This window comes from Narcine bancroftii, chromosome 1 (assembly GCF_036971445.1).
Source record: "Narcine bancroftii isolate sNarBan1 chromosome 1, sNarBan1.hap1, whole genome shotgun sequence".
In the NCBI taxonomy this organism is placed as follows: Eukaryota; Metazoa; Chordata; class Chondrichthyes; order Torpediniformes; family Narcinidae; genus Narcine; species Narcine bancroftii.
The window spans coordinates 222,320,911-222,337,847 of record NC_091469.1 but is presented as its reverse complement, the minus strand read 5'-3'; the positions used below and the strand labels follow the sequence as shown (position 1 = coordinate 222,337,847).

Sequence of the window (16,937 nt, the reverse complement as noted above, 5' to 3'; positions counted from 1 at the left end):
GGTGGATGAGTACGGGTTGAAGGCTACTTTCCCCTACCTCGATAACATCACAACCTGTGGCCATACCTTGGAAGACCATGACGTCAGCCTCCAGAGCTTTCTCCATGCAGCAAAAGCCATAAAACTCACTTAAACTCTAGCAAGTGCATGTCAGTACTAAACGTCTGGCTATCCTGGGCTACATGGTGGAGAATGACATCATTGGCCCCAACCCTGATAAGATTCACCCCAGTTAGAGCTCCCCATTTCCCGGGTCCATGAAAATTTTGAGGAGAAACCTGCGGTTTTTCTCATATTATGCCCAGAGGATCCCTCAGTACGCTGATAAGGTTCATCCTCTCTTAAAAGCCACTACTTTCCCCCTCTCAGCTGAAGCTCAAATGGCTTTTAACTACCTCTGAAATTGCATTGCAAAAGCCACCATGCATGCGGTGAACTAAAATGTACCTTTCCATGTGGAAAGTTACACTTCGGACGTAGCCCTGGCCACTACCCTCAACCAGATGGGTAGGCTAGTTGCATTCTTCTCTCAGATGTCGCAAGGCCACTAGCTCCGGAACCCCTCTGTGGAAAAGGTGGCTCATGCCATTGTAGAAGCCATGAGGCACTGGAGACACTACCTGGCTGGTAGGAAATTTACGCTCCTCACTGACCAGCACTCTGTTGCATTCATGTTTAATAATGTCAAGAGGGGAAAAATCAAAAATGACAAAATTGATAGGTAGAGGATTGAGCCCCCTACCTACAATTATGACATTGCCTATTGACCAGGAGCCCTTAATGACCTTCCAGATGCCTTATCCAGAGGATGCTGTGCCTCTGCATACATTGGCCAGCTGTATTCTCTGCATAATGAGCTCTGCCATCCAGGGGTTACCCACATGGCTCATTTGGTCAAGGCACACAATCTGCCCTACTCTGTGGAAGACGTCAAGGAAATGACCAGGTCTTTCCAAGTCTGCATTGAGTGCAAGCTTCACTTCTACTGCCCTGCAAAAGCGCACTCGATTAAGTTATCCAGGCCCTTCAAATGGCTCAGTGACGATTTTAAGGGACCTCTCCCCTCCATGAACGGGAACACTTTCTTCTTCTCTATTATTGGTGAGTATTCCTGCTTCCCGTTCACCATCCCATGTCCAGACATGTCCACTTCGTCAGTCATAAAGACCCTAGATTCCAATTTCGCCCTGTTTGGGTATCCCAGCTATATTCATAGTGACCAGCGCTCATCCTTTATGAGTGACGAGCTACGTCAGTACCTGCTGGCGAGGGGCATCGCATCCAGCAGGACTACGAGCTACAACCCTCGGGAGAACGGCCAGATTGAAAAGGAGAATCTCAAAGTCTGGAAGGCTGTCAAAACTGGCCCTGAAGTCAAAAGGCCTTCCACACTAATGCTGGTAGGAAGCCCTTCCTATGGTGCTCCATTCCATCCGGTCTCTATTTTGTACTGCAACTAGTGCTACTCCTCATGAGCTCCTATATTTTGAAAGAAGGTTGGCAACCTGGCTCTCCACTCTCAGGAAGCATGTGAGGAGAAGGAAGACCGACCCCCTGGTGGAAAGGGTGAAACTGCTCCATGACAATCCCACGTACACCTATGTGGAGTACCCGGATGCCATAGAGGACACAGTCTCCATCAGGGATGGCACCTGCCAGAACAGAGGGTCTGTTGCCTCAAGTTCCCTGCAAGCCATGGAGCTCATTCTCACCACCCACGAACAGGGTTTCAGGGGATCCGGTTCAGGAGAAAAGTGCATCCCCTTCCACTGTAGAGCCAGAGGGCCAGCCCACCTCTTCTCCCTCACAATGGGACCAAGAGACCCAAGGAGTTCAAGGCCCCCAGTGCTAAGGTGCTTCACCAGGATTTCCAGACCCCCTGGACTGCTTAAATCTGTAAATTTGTAAATAACTATATTTTTTTACTTTTTTTCTTCTCTGAACCCATGTTCTCTGTTTTCATTCACAGACCTTAAATTCTGCAGGAAGGGGTAAAGGTAGTGAACTGGGAATCATTGGTAGGGTGTTGTGCTGATGGCTGGCCCCACCTCCATCTGCCCACATAACCCTGGTTTCCCACCTAAATCCAGAATCCTTCTGAAGATCACTGTGAGACCCTACCCTCGGTTATAAGCTAATAAAAGTGCTTGTTCTCCCTCCAGTCATGAGAAGTTTTATTCATGTTACAATCTTGCAGTGTTGCCTCTGTATTTCTGTTCATTAAGTCTGCGGACAGTAGTCATTGACACATCCACACCTGCCTCCTGAAAAGTGTGTATGATCTGTCAAGACAGGTATTTAGGGACTTTTCTTCATTAAGATTAGAATTCATCTGTCATCAACAGTGGAGGTCTTATCTGGCCTACCAATCCCTTTTTGATTACTGAGCTCACTTCTATGCTCTTTCTTCTTAATGATGTTCGAAATGGTTGATTTTGGTAATCCTAAATTTAGGGCAATGTTTTATTCTTATTTTTTTAAGGCTCAAAATGGCTTCTTTGATTTTCATTGGCACAACTCTGGTCCTCATTTTGAAAAATGACAAATAAATGTTTAATAATAGTTTTGGATAAACTCTTTCCAGAAACATGAACAAATGAGAAATAAAATATTCAATAAATAATATTTCTCTATAGAGGATTTGTCAAATGTTGCTAGTGTGCTGTCAAATAGTAAAATCTGAGGGCTATTGAGAATGTGGGAGAATAACATGATTCCTGAAACAATCAAATGGGTGACTGATTGTGGGCATGAACTCTAGCAGGGTTATTTGCCATGCCCTTTTTCCATTGGTACAGATATCCTTTGATTTACACACTTTTCAAGTTTTATGCCTAATGAGCTTGTATCCAGGAATATATTTATCACTGTGACATGAAACTATTGGAAGATCGTTTTATCCTTAGATTAAAATTCATAATACTTACTCAGGCCTGTGTGCGGGAGGGCGGGGTTTGCGGGCGATCGGGTTGGACAATGACAGTGCGGGGCATCGGCTCTCGCTGCAGGGCGGCATCTCGGCGGATCAGCGGCCCCGTCACCGTGAGTCGCGGGTCGGCCTGCGGCAGGGAGGGGGAGTGGGCAACGGTCCTGGCGAGGTCAGGCCTCCCCTGAGTTTCTGCCGGACCCCTCTTGACCTGCTGAGTTTCTCCCGGACCTCCCTTGACCTGCTAAGTTTCTCCCTGATCCCCCTTTGACCTGCTGAGTTTCTCCCAGACCCCCCTTGACCTGCTGAGTTTCTCCCGGACCTCCCGTGACCTGCTGAATTTCTCCCAGACCCCCCCTTGACCTGCTGAGTTTCTCCTGGATCCCCTCCCCTTGACCTTCTGAGTTTCTCCCGGACCCCTCCCCTTTGACCTGCTGAGTTTCTCCCGGATCCCCCTTTGACCTGCTGAGTTTCTCCCGGATCCCCCTTTGACTGCTGAGTTTCTCCCGGACCCCCCTTGACCTGCTGAGTTTCTCCCGGATCCCCCTTTGACTGCTGAGTTTCTCCCGGACCCCCCTTGACCTGCTGAGTTTCTCCCGGACCCCCCTTGACCTGCTGAGTTTCTCCCGGACCCCCTTTTCTTTCCGTGCCGGTGTCCCAGGACCATTCCAGGGCAGTCTCCGTGCTCAGGACCGCGCTGGGATCCCGGTCAGCGGTGGAGGAGCAGGTGAGCGCGGCTAATCCCGATCCAGCCCACGCCACTCCCGAGATTGGCGGGGGGAGTTCCACCCTACCTGCCCGACCAGCCTCGCTCTCCACGTGTACTCCGGGCACCCGCTGCTAGTCCGGTGGGAAGGCGCAGGGCGGCCGGCGCCCCCATCGCCCGGTGGGGAGCCCCAATCTTCCCTCCAGCGTCCCGACTCCATCTGCAGCTCCAAGAAACGCTGTGCTACTGGGGTTCCGGGCGCTGGGAAGCAGCCTTGGCTTGCCCTGACACCGGCCAGGCCGCGCTGCAGTGGGGAGGTGGGCGGGGGGACACGACAGTGTGTTTATAAAACCACCCACCACTACTTTTCAAGGACCAGGATTTTTCTCTCTCTCACCCTGGGACACAGCGGTTACTGTGCATGCGCTATACTGGCGCGGCGGCCAGCGGGCCACCTCTAATACATTTTTGATATGATGTTGCGGGCCAAATATAATTATATCGCGGGCCAAATTTGGCCCGCGGGCCAGAGTTTGACATGTGTGTACTAGGGGGAATGTATGGCAGAAATGTAGCAAAAGTTAAGAGAACGTTTGCATGGTGCTCTGCATAATTATATTCCTTTGAGGCAGGAAATGGATGGAAAGGTGATTGAACTGTGGTGTTCAATGGATGTAGGAAATTAGTTAAGAAGAAAGAAAAGCTTACGAGATGTTTCAGATTGGGACTGATTGAGCTCTGGAGAATTAGAGGATTCTCAGGAAAGAATTAAAAAAGGCTGTGGAGAGATAGAAGGGGCCAGGAAAAGGACTTGGTGAGCCAGGGTTAAGGAAAAGCCAAAAGCGAGTATGTGAAAATCAAGATTTTTAGGACCAGATGGGAGTGATAATGAAAAGGTCTGCATGGAATTGCAGGAGGTAGGGGTGGTCCTTAATGTTTGCTTCAGTATTTACCAGATAAAATAATCTTGGCAATTGTGAGGATAACTTGAAGAGGAATGAAATGCGTGAAAATATTGTCATTGTGTTGTAAATATTGTCATTGTGTTGTAAATGTACTGAATGTTTGTGCTGTACAAGCATTCTGTGTAATGCAAGCTTTCACCTCTTTAAACCCAGAGAGAAACAACTGACACTGGTGTTTTCCCAGATCCAAAAAATGAACCCTTTTATTTATAATTAGAGAACTATTTATGGTATTTACAATGCCCTTGGTCCCAAGGGAACTCTCATATCTCTCACACATGTGACTGGATTAGTTGATTGATGGCTCAAGTCCCACTCCTGGCAATGGTAGGGTCACTCTGTTTAGGGCGTGCTGGCACCTCCCCCTTTGAGCGGAGTCAGCGATCCACAGAAGGACTTTACTGGTCTCGGACCTCTTTGAGACTTCCTTACACATTTCTGTGATGTAGAAAGTAGAGGCTCGTTTATGTCTTGTGGGTGTGTCTGGTGGTCAATGGTTTCTGAAGTTCAAATGTGTCCAGCAGGGCATCCAGGCTGAGTTGCGCAGGTGTTGTTTCAGTGAGGTTGAATTCTGTTGGTCACAACTGATTGGCATGTTTGGTCAAATTTGAATATGGTTGAGAACATCTTTAATTTTTCTTAGGATTCTCCCCAGCTGCCACACATCTGACTTGTCTCTGTATTTCCACACCAATGTACAATTGACTATCATGAAACGTGCTTTCTTTGGATCCATGCCGATGATCGTACTGTTGTTCCATATCATAATCTCTCGGTCCAGATTCGGATCTTTGTGAAAATATGACATCATATGGTGCTTGTAGTTTCCTACCAAAGAGGTTTTCAGCAGGCGAAGTGCTACCTGGAGTTTGTGGGTTTGGAGTTATCCTGTAATTTAACAAGCATGTCTGCAGGATCTCCTCTATTGGACACTCCCCCTTGGCCTTGTTCAGAGCTTATTTGGACGTATCCCCAAAACGTTCTGCTTGACCATTGAACTGAGGATGATATGGAGGCAAGTGACTATGCATGAGGCAGTATTGCTTGCAAAAAAAAAATGAAGCCAACTGCAGTGAATTGTGTCCCATTGTCTGAAACTAATGTTACAGGAGAACCAAATTGATTGAATATGGACTCAAGTTTACTTAGGTAGTACTCGCCATTAATTGGTCCTGCATGGCGGCTCACAATTGCGGAGATTGGGCTGGCACATCGCGCGGCAGCAAATGCAGACAGAGACCACTAAAGCGAATCCCAGGACAATGAACCGGCGGGGGTAGAAGCTGGGGCAACATCAGACCAACAGCCTTAAATGGCATTGGTCAGGCTGCCCAGCTTCTTTCTTTTCTTTCTTTGGCTTGGCTTCGCGGACAAAGATTTATGGAGGGGTATGTCCATGTCTGCTGCAGGCTCGTTGGTGACTGACAAGTCCGATGCGGGACAAGCAGGCACGGTTGCAGCAGTTGCAAGGGAAAATTGCAAGGGGAAATAGGCTGGGAAAGAAGGGCATTCATATGCATGGATGTTCCCACCCGCTATTGTTATCCATATGGCTGACTCAGTCAATGAGCAAAAAACGGCGGGAACTTGAACAGTATAAAAGCAGCCTTTCCAGTCCTAATAAAGAAATGAGCTTAACCTACCACACACTGTGTGTGTGTGTGTGTGTGTGTGTGTGTGTGTGTGTGTGTGTGTGTGTGTGTGTGTGTGTGTGTGTGTGTGTGTGTGTGTGTGTGTGTGTGGTGTGTGTGGTGTGTGTGTGTGTGTGTGTGGTGTGTGTGTGTGTGTTTCTTTGTCGCAGTCGGCTACAATTGGTGACCCCGATGGTTTAGAAGAAATCTAAACCTAGTGATGGAGAATGAAGCAGCAGTCAGTGCAGTCGGCCTGAAGTTCCTGACCTTCTGGACAGTTCGACCCGGCGTGTGGTTCACCAGGTGGAGGCTCAGTTCCAGATCTGGGGCATCACAGCAGAGACCACTCAGTACTACCATGTGGTCAGCACCCTGGATCCGCAGACTGCAGACAGAGTGGTCAACTTTATCCACAGGCCACCATGGGAAGACACTTACACTGCCTTCAAAGATGTATGAATCGAGACGTTCGGACTCTCGCAGCGAGAGCGAGGAGCACATTTGCTCCACCTGGATGGGCTTGAAGACAGATCCCCGTCGGCAATCATTAACGAGATGCTGGTCCTCCTGGGAGATGAGCAGCCTGGCATCATGTTCGAGCCAGCATTCCTGGAACAGATGCCTGAAGACATCCAACTGCTCTTGGTGGATGCAGATTTCACCGACCTCCGGAAAGTTGCAGCACGGGCAGACATTCTATGGAAATAGAAACAGAAAGGCTCGGCTACTGTGGGGCTCATAAAGAAATCCAGCAATCAGACCAGAGCAGTCCCAAGCAAGGAACAGACGAGAGGCAGGAGCGAGTCCAGCAACAGATGGTGCTTCTACCACTGGAGATGGGGCACTGAGGCCTGTCGATACCAGTCCCCCTGTGAGTCCCAGGAAAATGACAAGGCCAGCCGTCGCTGATGGCCATGATGGTTGGCCACCAAGAGAGCCTCCTGTATGTTTGGGACCGCCTGTCCGGCAGATGCTTCCTGGTGGATACAGGAGCAGAGGTCAGCGTGATACCCCTGACAGATTGGACACTAGGCGCAAGCTAGCAGGACCCATGTTGAGGGCTGCCAACAACAGCAGTATTCGGACCTATGGCACTCATAGGGCCGAGCTGCAGTTCGGGGCAGTCACTTCTCGTGGGAGTTCACACTGACCGTAGTCGAACAACCACTCCTCGGAGCAGATTTCCTGTGAGCCCACAGTCTCCTAGTGGACCTTGAGGGTAAGTGACTCGTCCACACTGAGACCTACCAGACCATCGCACTGAGGGCTGCTAGGTTTCCGGCAATGCACCTGGACTCTGTTCACAGCTCGGAGGATGAGTTCTCCAAGGTACTAGTGGGATTCCCGGCAATCCTTTTCCCTCCATTCACAGTGGAGATGCCTCGACATGGCATCAGACATCACATCTTGACCAAGGGCCCACCTCTCCACACAAGGGCGAGACGAATTTCCCTGGAGAAGTTCCGACTGGCCAAGGAGGAGTTCCGCAAGTTCGAGGTGTTGGGTGTTGTTCGACAGTCAGACAGCCCATGGGCCTCACCCCTGCGCATGATGCCTAAAGCAACCTGGGGGCTGCAGACCATGTGGCGGCTGTCACCGGCTCAATGAGGCCACCACCCCATGCTACACATCCAGGATTTTGCGGCAAACCTGCACGGGACAACAATATTCTTAAAAGTGGACCTCGTGCGAGGATATCACCAGATTGCGGTGCATCCTGATGACATCCCTACGATGGCCATCATCACTCCATTTGGGCTGTTCGAGTTCCTGAGTATGCCATTTGGGCTCAAAAATGTGACACAGATATTCCAGCGATTGATGGACACAGTGGGCCAAGACCTGGATGCCACTTTCATCTACCACGACAATATCCTCGTGGCAAGTAGAACCCATCAGGAACACCTTCAGCTCCTCCGAAATCTCTGTAGTCATCTGCAGGAGTTCAGCCTCACCATCAACCTGGCCAAATGCCAGTTTGGCCTGAACACCATCGACTTCCTGGACCACAGGATTACAAAGGATGGAGCTACACAACTGCCCGATGAGGTAAAGGCCATCCGCAGCTTCCCAAAGCCCAGTACAACTGCAGGAATTTGTGGCGATGATAAACTTTTATCGCAGGTTTATCCTAGCAGCTGCCCGAGTGATGTGTCCAGCAAGGAGAAGGACCTGACCTGGGATGACGAATCCGCACATACATTTGTGGAAACCAAAGAAGCCCTGGCCAATGCTGCATTCCTGACCCACCCCAGACCAGATGCACCCACGACCTTCACAGTCGATGCCTCAGGAATAGTGATTGGTGGAGTCCTGGAGCAGCAGATAGAAGGAAGTTGGCACCCACTAGCTTTCTTCAGCAAACATCTGCGGCCCCCTGAACTAAAGTACAGAGCTTTTGATAGAGAGGTGCTGGTGTTGTACTTAGCCATCTGCCACTTCTGTTACTTTCTTGAGGGAAGGGCTTTCACAGACCACAAACCACTGACTTTTGCCCTGGATAAAATCCCCGATCCTTGGTCAGCCCGCTAACAGAGACACTTGTCTTGCATCTCGGAGTACACCAACGACATCCAGCACATCTCAGGCAACGACAACGTGGCCGCGGACGCCTTGTCAAGACACAGCCTCCACTCCCTGGTCAACAGTCTGGACTTCACAGCACTGGCAGAGGCAGAGCAGCAGGACGACGAGATCCCGCAGTACAGGACTGCTGTCACAGGCCTTCGGCTTCCGGACGTTCCCGTCGGCAAAGGTACTACCACCCACCTGTGCGACTTGGCCACCATGGAGGATTGACCTATTGTCCCAACGGCATGGAGGCGACGAGTTTTTGATTCCATCCACGGGCTGACACACCCATCCATCAGGACTACGGTCCAGCTGGTAGCCAACAAGTACGTGTGGTATGGATTGCAGAAATAAGTCCAGGGGTGGGCCAAGGCATGTATGCAGTGCCAAACAGCCTTTTGAGCCAACAGAATGCAGGTTTGACCACATTCATGTGGACATAGTGGGACCCTTGCCAGTCTCTCAGGGTTTCCGCTACCAGTTCACAATGGTTGACCCCGCTTCACCTGGTGGCCAGAAGCAATCCCCCTGACCAACACATTCACCAGGTCCTGTGCCAAAGCACTCCTCTTGTGCTGGATTGCAAGATTCGGACTGCCACAGCACATCACTTTTGACCGAGGCCCACAGTTCACCTCCAGTTTGTGGACTGACATTGCCAACCTGTGGGGCGCTCAGCTACACCATACGACAGCATGTCTGATTTGGGATAGCAAGGTTTCCTCAGGGAAAGGTCATGTCTCACTAGCATAATTCAAGTCATTGACGTTGTATCAAAGAACATTGTTGAAGATCAAGTGGATGTAGTGTGCATGGATTTCAGTAAGGCATTTGGCAATGTTCCCCATGCAATGCTCATTCAAATAGGAAGGAGACAAGGAATCATGGGTAGCACTGCTTTTCCATACAAGGCAGAGGGTGGTTGTAGATATTTTATATTCTGCATGGTTTGTGATTTTTATAAATGTTGGGTGAGGAAGTGGAAGGGTGGGTGAGTAGGTTTGTGGATGACACAAAGGTGGTGGTGTGGAATTTCTGGAGGGTTGTCAAAGGTTACAGATAGGATGCAGAGCTGGACTGAGAAGTGGCAGATAGAGTTTAACCGAAAAAAATGTGGTGATTCATATTGATTGGTCAAATTTGAAGACAGAATACAATATTAATGGGAGGACTCTGAGCAGCATGGAAGAACCGATAGATCGTGGGACCACAAACACAGGACACTCAAAGTTACTGCACAGATTTAGAATCAGGTTTTTGCCAAAATGTATCATGAAATTTGTTGTTTTGTGCAAAAATTTCTATAAAATTACATTTCCTTAAATATATTGTTTAAAAATAGTAGAAAAGAAAACAAAAAAAGTAAGTAGTGTCCGTGGTTCATTGTCCATTCAGAAATCTAATGGCAGAGGGGAAGGAACTGTTTTTGTAATGTTGGGCTTTCGTCTTCAGGTTCCTGTATCTCCTTGATGGCAGCAGTGAGAGGAGGGAGAGGAGGGCATGGCCTGGGTGGTGAGGGTCCTTGATGACACAGGCTGCTTGCTTGAGACACCACCTCTTAAAGATATCCTTGATGGAATGAAGACTAATGCCCATGATGGCACTGGCTGAGTTTACAACCCTCTTTCTATCCTGTGGATTGGCACCTCCATGTGAAATCATGATGCATCCAGAGTCCACCTGTAGAAATTTGGAAGAGATCTTGGTGACATACCAAATCTCCCCAAACTCCTCAAGAAATACAGTCGCTGGTGTGCCTTCTTCATGATTGCATCAACATAATGGCCCCAGGATAGCTCTTCAGAGATGTTGACACTCAAGAATTTGAAGTTCTTGACCATTTCCACTGCTGACCCCTCGTTGAGGACTGGTTTGTGTTCTCCTGGTTTTCCCTTCCTGAAGTCCACAATCAATTCATTAGTTCTACTGATGTTGGGAACAAGGTTGTTGTGACACCTTTCAAAATCTCCTGTACGCCTCCTCATTGCCATTTGTGATTCTGTTGATGACCGTGGTGTCAGCAAATTTGTAAGTTGATGATGTTGTTAAGAAGGCGTGTGGTGAGTTGGCCTTCATTTCCCATGGGATTAAGTTCAAGAGCCATGAGGAACTATTGCAGCGATAGAAGACCTTGGTTGGACCCCACTTGCAATTTTGTGCTCAGTTCTGGTGAGGGTGCCGAGAAAATTTACAAGGATGCTGCCTTGATTGGAGAGCATGCGAAGTAAGGATATGTTTAGTGAACTTGGTCTTTTCTCCTTGGAGCAACAGAGGATGAGGGGTGACCTGATAAAGTGTATAAGATAACGAGACACATTGATCATATGGATGGCCAGGGCTGAAATCGTTAACATGAATTTCATTTCATTGCAGTATGGGGGCATGAATTTCATTTCATTGCAGTGTGGGGGCATGAATTTCATTTCATTGCAACGTGGGGGCATGAATTTCATTTCATTGCAGTGTGGGGGCATGAATTTAAGGTGCTTGGGATTAAGTACAGGGGGATGCAAGAAGTTTATTTTTCCACACAGAGAGTGGTGAGTGAATGGAATGCTGCAGGCACTGATGGTGGAGGCAAGTAGAGGAGTGGGAGATTAAGTAAAATTAGAACTCAACCACTTCCTGTGACTCCAGGTGTAGATCCCCTCATTTGTCACTAAGTGGACCTAACTTTTCTTCACCTATGCTCTTAATATATCTATAAATTACCTTGATATTCCCCTTTATGGGGACCCTTTTCGCCTTCCTAGTTTCTTCTTAAGATCTTTCCTGCTTCTTTTAGATTCCTCAAGAGCTTTGTCTGATGGGAATATGAAAAATAGGAGCAGGCATAGGCTATCTATCCCATTGAGCCTGCTATGTTACTCAATAAGGTCATGGCTTACCTGGCCGTGGACTCAGTTCCACCTGTCTGCCTTTTACACATAACCCTTAATTTCCATACTATGCAAAGATCTATCTAATTCAGTCTGAAATCTATTTGTTGAGCTTACCTCTACTGGTCCCTTGGGCCAAGAATTCCATAGATTTACAACTCTCTTGGAAAAGCAGTTCCTGCTCGTCTCCATCCTAAATCCATTCCCCCAAATTCTGAGGTTTGTTCTAGTGGAAGCAACCTTTCTGCCTCTGTTTATCTGTCTGTTTCATAATTTTGTTATGTTTCTATGGGATCCCCTCATTCGTCTAAATTCCAGCGAGTATAGTCCCAACAATTCAATCACTCCTCACTAGATAACCTCCTCATCTCTGGAATCAACCTGCTGAACCTCCTCTGCACTGCCTCCAAAGCTCGTCTATCTTTTCTCAAGTAAGAAAAGCACACAGAACTCCAGGTGTGGCCTCAGCAGTACCCTGTATATTCTCTCTCTTTTGCTTGGCTTCGCGGACGAAGATTTATGGAGGGGGTAAAAAGTCCACGTCAGCTGCAGGCTCGTTTGTGGCTGACAAGTCCGATGCGGGACAGGCAGACACGATTGCAGCGGTTGCAAGGGAAAATTGGTTGGTTGGGGTTGAGTGTTGGGTTTTTCCTCCTTTGCCTTTTGTCAGTGAGGTGGGCTCTGCGGTCTTCTTCAAAGGAGGTTGCTGCCCGCCAAACTGTGAGGCGCCAAGATGCACGGTTTGAGGCGTTATCAGCCCACTGGCGGTGGTCAATGTGGCAGGCACCAAGAGATTTCTTTAGGCAGTCCTTGTACCTTTTCTTTGGTGCACCTCTGTCACGGTGGCCAGTGGAGAGCTCGCCATATAACACGATCTTGGGAAGGCGATGGTCCTCCATTCTGGAGACGTGACCCATCCAGCGCAGCTGGATCTTCAGCAGCGTGGACTCGATGCTGTCGACCTCTGCCATCTCGAGTACTTCGACGTTAGGGGTGTAAGCGCTCCAATGGATGTTGAGGATGGAGCGGAGACAACGCTGGTGGAAGCGTTCTAGGAGCCGTAGGTGGTGCCGGTAGAGGACCCATGATTCGGAGCCGAACAGGAGTGTGGGTATGACAACGGCTCTGTATACGCTTATCTTTGTGAGGTTTTTCAGTTGGTTGTTTTTCCAGACTCTTTTGTGTAGTCTTCCAAAGGCGCTATTTGCCTTGGCGAGTCTGTTGTCTATCTCATTGTCGATCCTTGCATCTGATGAAATGGTGCAGCCGAGATAGGTAAACTGGTTGACCGTTTTGAGTTTTGTGTGCCCGATGGAGATGTGGGGGGACTGGTAGTCATGGTGGGGAGTATATAGTTGCAGCATAACATCCCTGCTCTGAAATTCAATTGCTCTCGCAATGAAGGCCAACATTCCATTTGCCTTCTTGATTACCTGTTATACCTGCAAATCAACTTTTGCAATTCATGCACAAGCACTTTGAATTCCCTCTGTACAACAGCATGCTGCAATCTTTCACTGTTTAAATAATCTCTGCGCTTTGATTTTTCCTTCCAAAGTGAATGACCTTGGATTTACCGAGAAGAACGGCACGGTTGGCATAGTGCAATGCCTTTATAAAGCACGTGATTAGGACCAGGGTTAGAATCCTGCGCTGTCTGTAAGGAGTTTGTACATTCTCCCCATGTCTGCACGGGTTTTCCCTGGGGTCTCCGGTTTTCTCCTATCATTCGAAATGTACCAAGGGTGTAGATTAATTGGGTGTAATTGGGTGGCATGGACTCAGGGCCGAAATGGCCTGTTACCATGCTGTTTGTCTATATTTAAATTTAAATTTAAAAAAAATTGCATTTCATCTGACAGACCCTTCCCCACTCTCTTAAACTCAGCACATCCTCTGCATAATTTATTTTTCCATTCAAATTAGTTTCATCACCAAGCTTTGCTGCACAACACTTGGTCCTTTCTTCCAAATCATTGATCGTGAACAGTTGCATGCCCAGCATTGATCCCTGTGGCACTTCACTGATTGCCAACCACAGAGATGCCCATTTATCTCAACTCTCTACCTTTTGCTGGTTAGCAAATCCTCTTTCTTTGCTAATATTTTTCCTTGCCAACTCCATGCTTCCTTACCTTTTGGATGTCTTTGTGTGGCACTTTATCGAATGCCTTCTCGAAATCTAAGTACACAACCTATGGCAGTTCTCTTCTATCCAATGCACTGAATATATCCTCAAAGAATTCCAACAAATTTGTCAAACATGACCTTCTATTCCTGAATGCTTACTGTGTCTGCCTGTTGGAACAATTTCTAACCAGTTATCTCACTAGTTCTTCCTTATTGATGACTTCAAACATTTTGCCCGATTACAGGCATTAAGCAAATTGGCCTACTCTTACCTGCCTTTTACCTACATCTGTTTTTTTTTAAACTGTGGCATGACATTTGCTGCTTCCAATCTACAGGAACCTGCCAAAAACCATTGAATTTTGGTAAATCATCAATAAAACCTCCAGTATAGTTTCTTCCATTGCTTTCAGTACTCTGGACTACATTCCATTGGAACCAGGGGACTTGTCAACCTTTAGGCACACTGGCTTTCTCCATACTTCTTGAGTGATTGCAATTTTATCGAGGTCCTCAAAAACAAAATGGCAGCACTGCTGGAGCTGCTGTAACAGCATTGCTGTCGGTAGTATGCAGCTGGCTAGAAGAACTGAGACACAGCGTTTCTCCAAAGAATTCAACTTCCCGGTCTTAATGACAGCTGCTCTCTACAGGCTTTAGATGCCCTGTTAAATGAGCTGACAGTGAAATTGAAATCCTGTGACCATGAGGTTACTGCTCAAGATGGCTCGGCAGCGCTCAAGAGGGGTTGCAGACACCAGGAGATGGGAAAGCAGAGGACTAGTGCAAGACACCAGAAATGGGGGAAAAAGTTCCCCCTCCCCCATCCCCGTTTAGAATGAAAAGCAGAGGAGACGACACTGCAGGATAGTGGACCAGCGAGGGGCCCAGTGACCGAAAAGCCCTATAGGAAAGATGACTATGGGCTACATAGGCTGTGGGCAACTTATCATCTGGGGCTGTGCACAGCCAATGGGCTGCTGGACATTAGCTCAGGTATCAGAGCCTGGATTTCAGAGGGTGCTGAGGGCAAGAAAGGCCCTCTGGGGCTGTGCACAGCCAATGGGCTGCTGGACATTAGCTCAGGTATCAGAGCCTGGATTTCAGAGGGTGCAGAGGGCAAGAAAGGCTCCCAATTTCTCTGGTGCTGAAGTCTCCCTGATCATGTCGGAGGTTTGGACCCAGAGCTCAAGTTGCCAATGAATCAAACAAGTGTCTGTGTGGCTGGAAGAGCACTGGAAGCAAATTCACGGACAATCAGTGACTCTAAAAAGACTCTCTTTTGCTTCTCTTTCTCTTGTACTTAAAGGGGCGCTGGGAAATATTAATGGCAACTCTTTGTCTGCCTTCTGGCAGGGAAAATTTAATGGTACCCTGTATGTTACATTTTTAATGCATTATTAAGTGACAATAAAAGGAACATTGAACTTCCCATCACATCAATAACATCTATCTTTGACATTTGTGACGTCCTCCACCATGAAGACTGACACAAAATTGTTGTTCAAGCTCTTGGCCATTTCCACATTACCCAATATTAGCTCCCCTTTCCCATCTTCCAACAGGCCTACATTCATTTTAGCCACTCTTTTCTGCTTTATATAATTATTTTTAAAAATCTTCCCTTTTTATAGACATTCCTTCCTTCATAGTTTTTTTTGTTGGTTTTTAAAGTTTTCACAATCTTCCTATCTCCCACTTCTCTTCATGACTCAGTATACAAGAGGTTTCAGTGTGATGATTTCCTTCATGTCTTCAGTTATCCAAGGCTGGTTCTCGCCATCATTGATGTCCTTGCTTTCAACTGGAGTCATTTTGTTTAGCATTGGGAAAAATCTCTTTGGAACTCTTTCACTTTTCGTCAATTGTCCCACCTTCGCAACAACTCCCTCATCCCATTTTATTTCCCTTATTTAAGCACAACAAACTGATCTTATATTGAGCTCTTGTACCCTCCATTTGTCTGAGAAATTCAATCATACTGTGATCATTCTTTCTGAGAGTATCCCTAACAATATGATCATTAATTCTACCTGCCTTATTACACAGGACCAGATCTAAGATAGCATGTTCTCTTTTAGGCTCAGCAACATGCTGTTTAAGAAAGCTATGAATGTTGCACTTTCAGAATTCATATCAAGACTGCCTCAATGAACCTGATTCACCCAATCTACGTGCATGTTGAAGTCTCCCATGACAACTTCCATTCCATTCTTAAATACATCAGATATATCTTGGTTTATTGCATGTGCCATATAATGTTATTACTTGGTGGCCTATAGACAACTCCTACTAGTGAACTAGTGATCTTTTCACTTCACTATTCCTAATCTCAGACCAGATGGATTCAACGTTCTAATCCTTAGATTTTTGTATCCTGTCGCAATATCACCCTGAAATCATTTATAATGAACAGCACAACCCCACCTCCCTTGCCTTCTTGCCAATCTTTTGCTATTGCCTGAAATATTTGAATATTCAATTCCCAATTATCTCCACCCTGCAAATACATTTGTGCAATGACCATGAAATTATATCCTTGTGAACTGATTTGTGTCAAATGTTCTCTGACCTTGTTTCAAATACGATGGACATTAAGATAACGTGACCTTATAGAATCTCAAAATCTTTGTGTCTTTTCCAATTGACTTTTCTGAACTCTACTTTTACCTTTCTCTTTTCCAACATTTACTTTGCTTTGCTTCCTTCAGTTTTTCTCCCTGGGTTCCTACCCCGCTGCTATACGAGTTTAAACCATTCCCAAATAGAGGAGCAAACAATTCTCTAAGGAGTTAAAAAGGTGCTGTGATTGTAGAGCAATGCACCAAATTGCTGGAGAAATTCAGCAAGTCATGTCATCTCTCTCAAAAGCTAAGGGACATAACAAATGTTTTGGGCCTGAGCCCTTTGTCAAGGTATGAGGAAAATGCAGGCAGGTACCTGAATAGAAAATGTTGGGGAGGGTGAGGAGAGGAGGGAAGAAGAGCAGGAGAAGGAGCACAAGCCAACAGGGAAGAGGGCAGAAGAGAAAAAGCTGAGGTGATTGGGGAGGGTGAGGTTGTACAGAAATGGAACTGAGTGTAAGAGTTGTAATGTTCATGCAGACATCCATGATGTTGATCTCTCTGG

At 47.1% G+C, this 16,937-nt stretch overlaps 1 protein-coding gene across 12 annotated transcripts in view; it reads left to right on the top strand.

The window, feature by feature from the left end:
- kiaa0825 (KIAA0825 ortholog) overlaps positions 1 to 16,937 on the top strand; it is a 313,741-nt gene that overhangs the window by 108,621 nt on the left and 188,183 nt on the right. Inside the window, exon 17 of one of the 12 annotated variants that reach the window (XM_069891291.1) lies at positions 1,970 to 2,039. The exons of the other annotated variants lie outside the window; for them this stretch is intronic. Within the exon in view, the coding sequence (XP_069747392.1) occupies positions 1,970 to 1,976 (7 nt within the window). The 3' untranslated portion in view covers positions 1,977 to 2,039. Of the gene's footprint in view, positions 1 to 1,969; positions 2,040 to 16,937 lie in introns of those variants that run through there. 12 annotated transcript variants of the gene reach the window in all.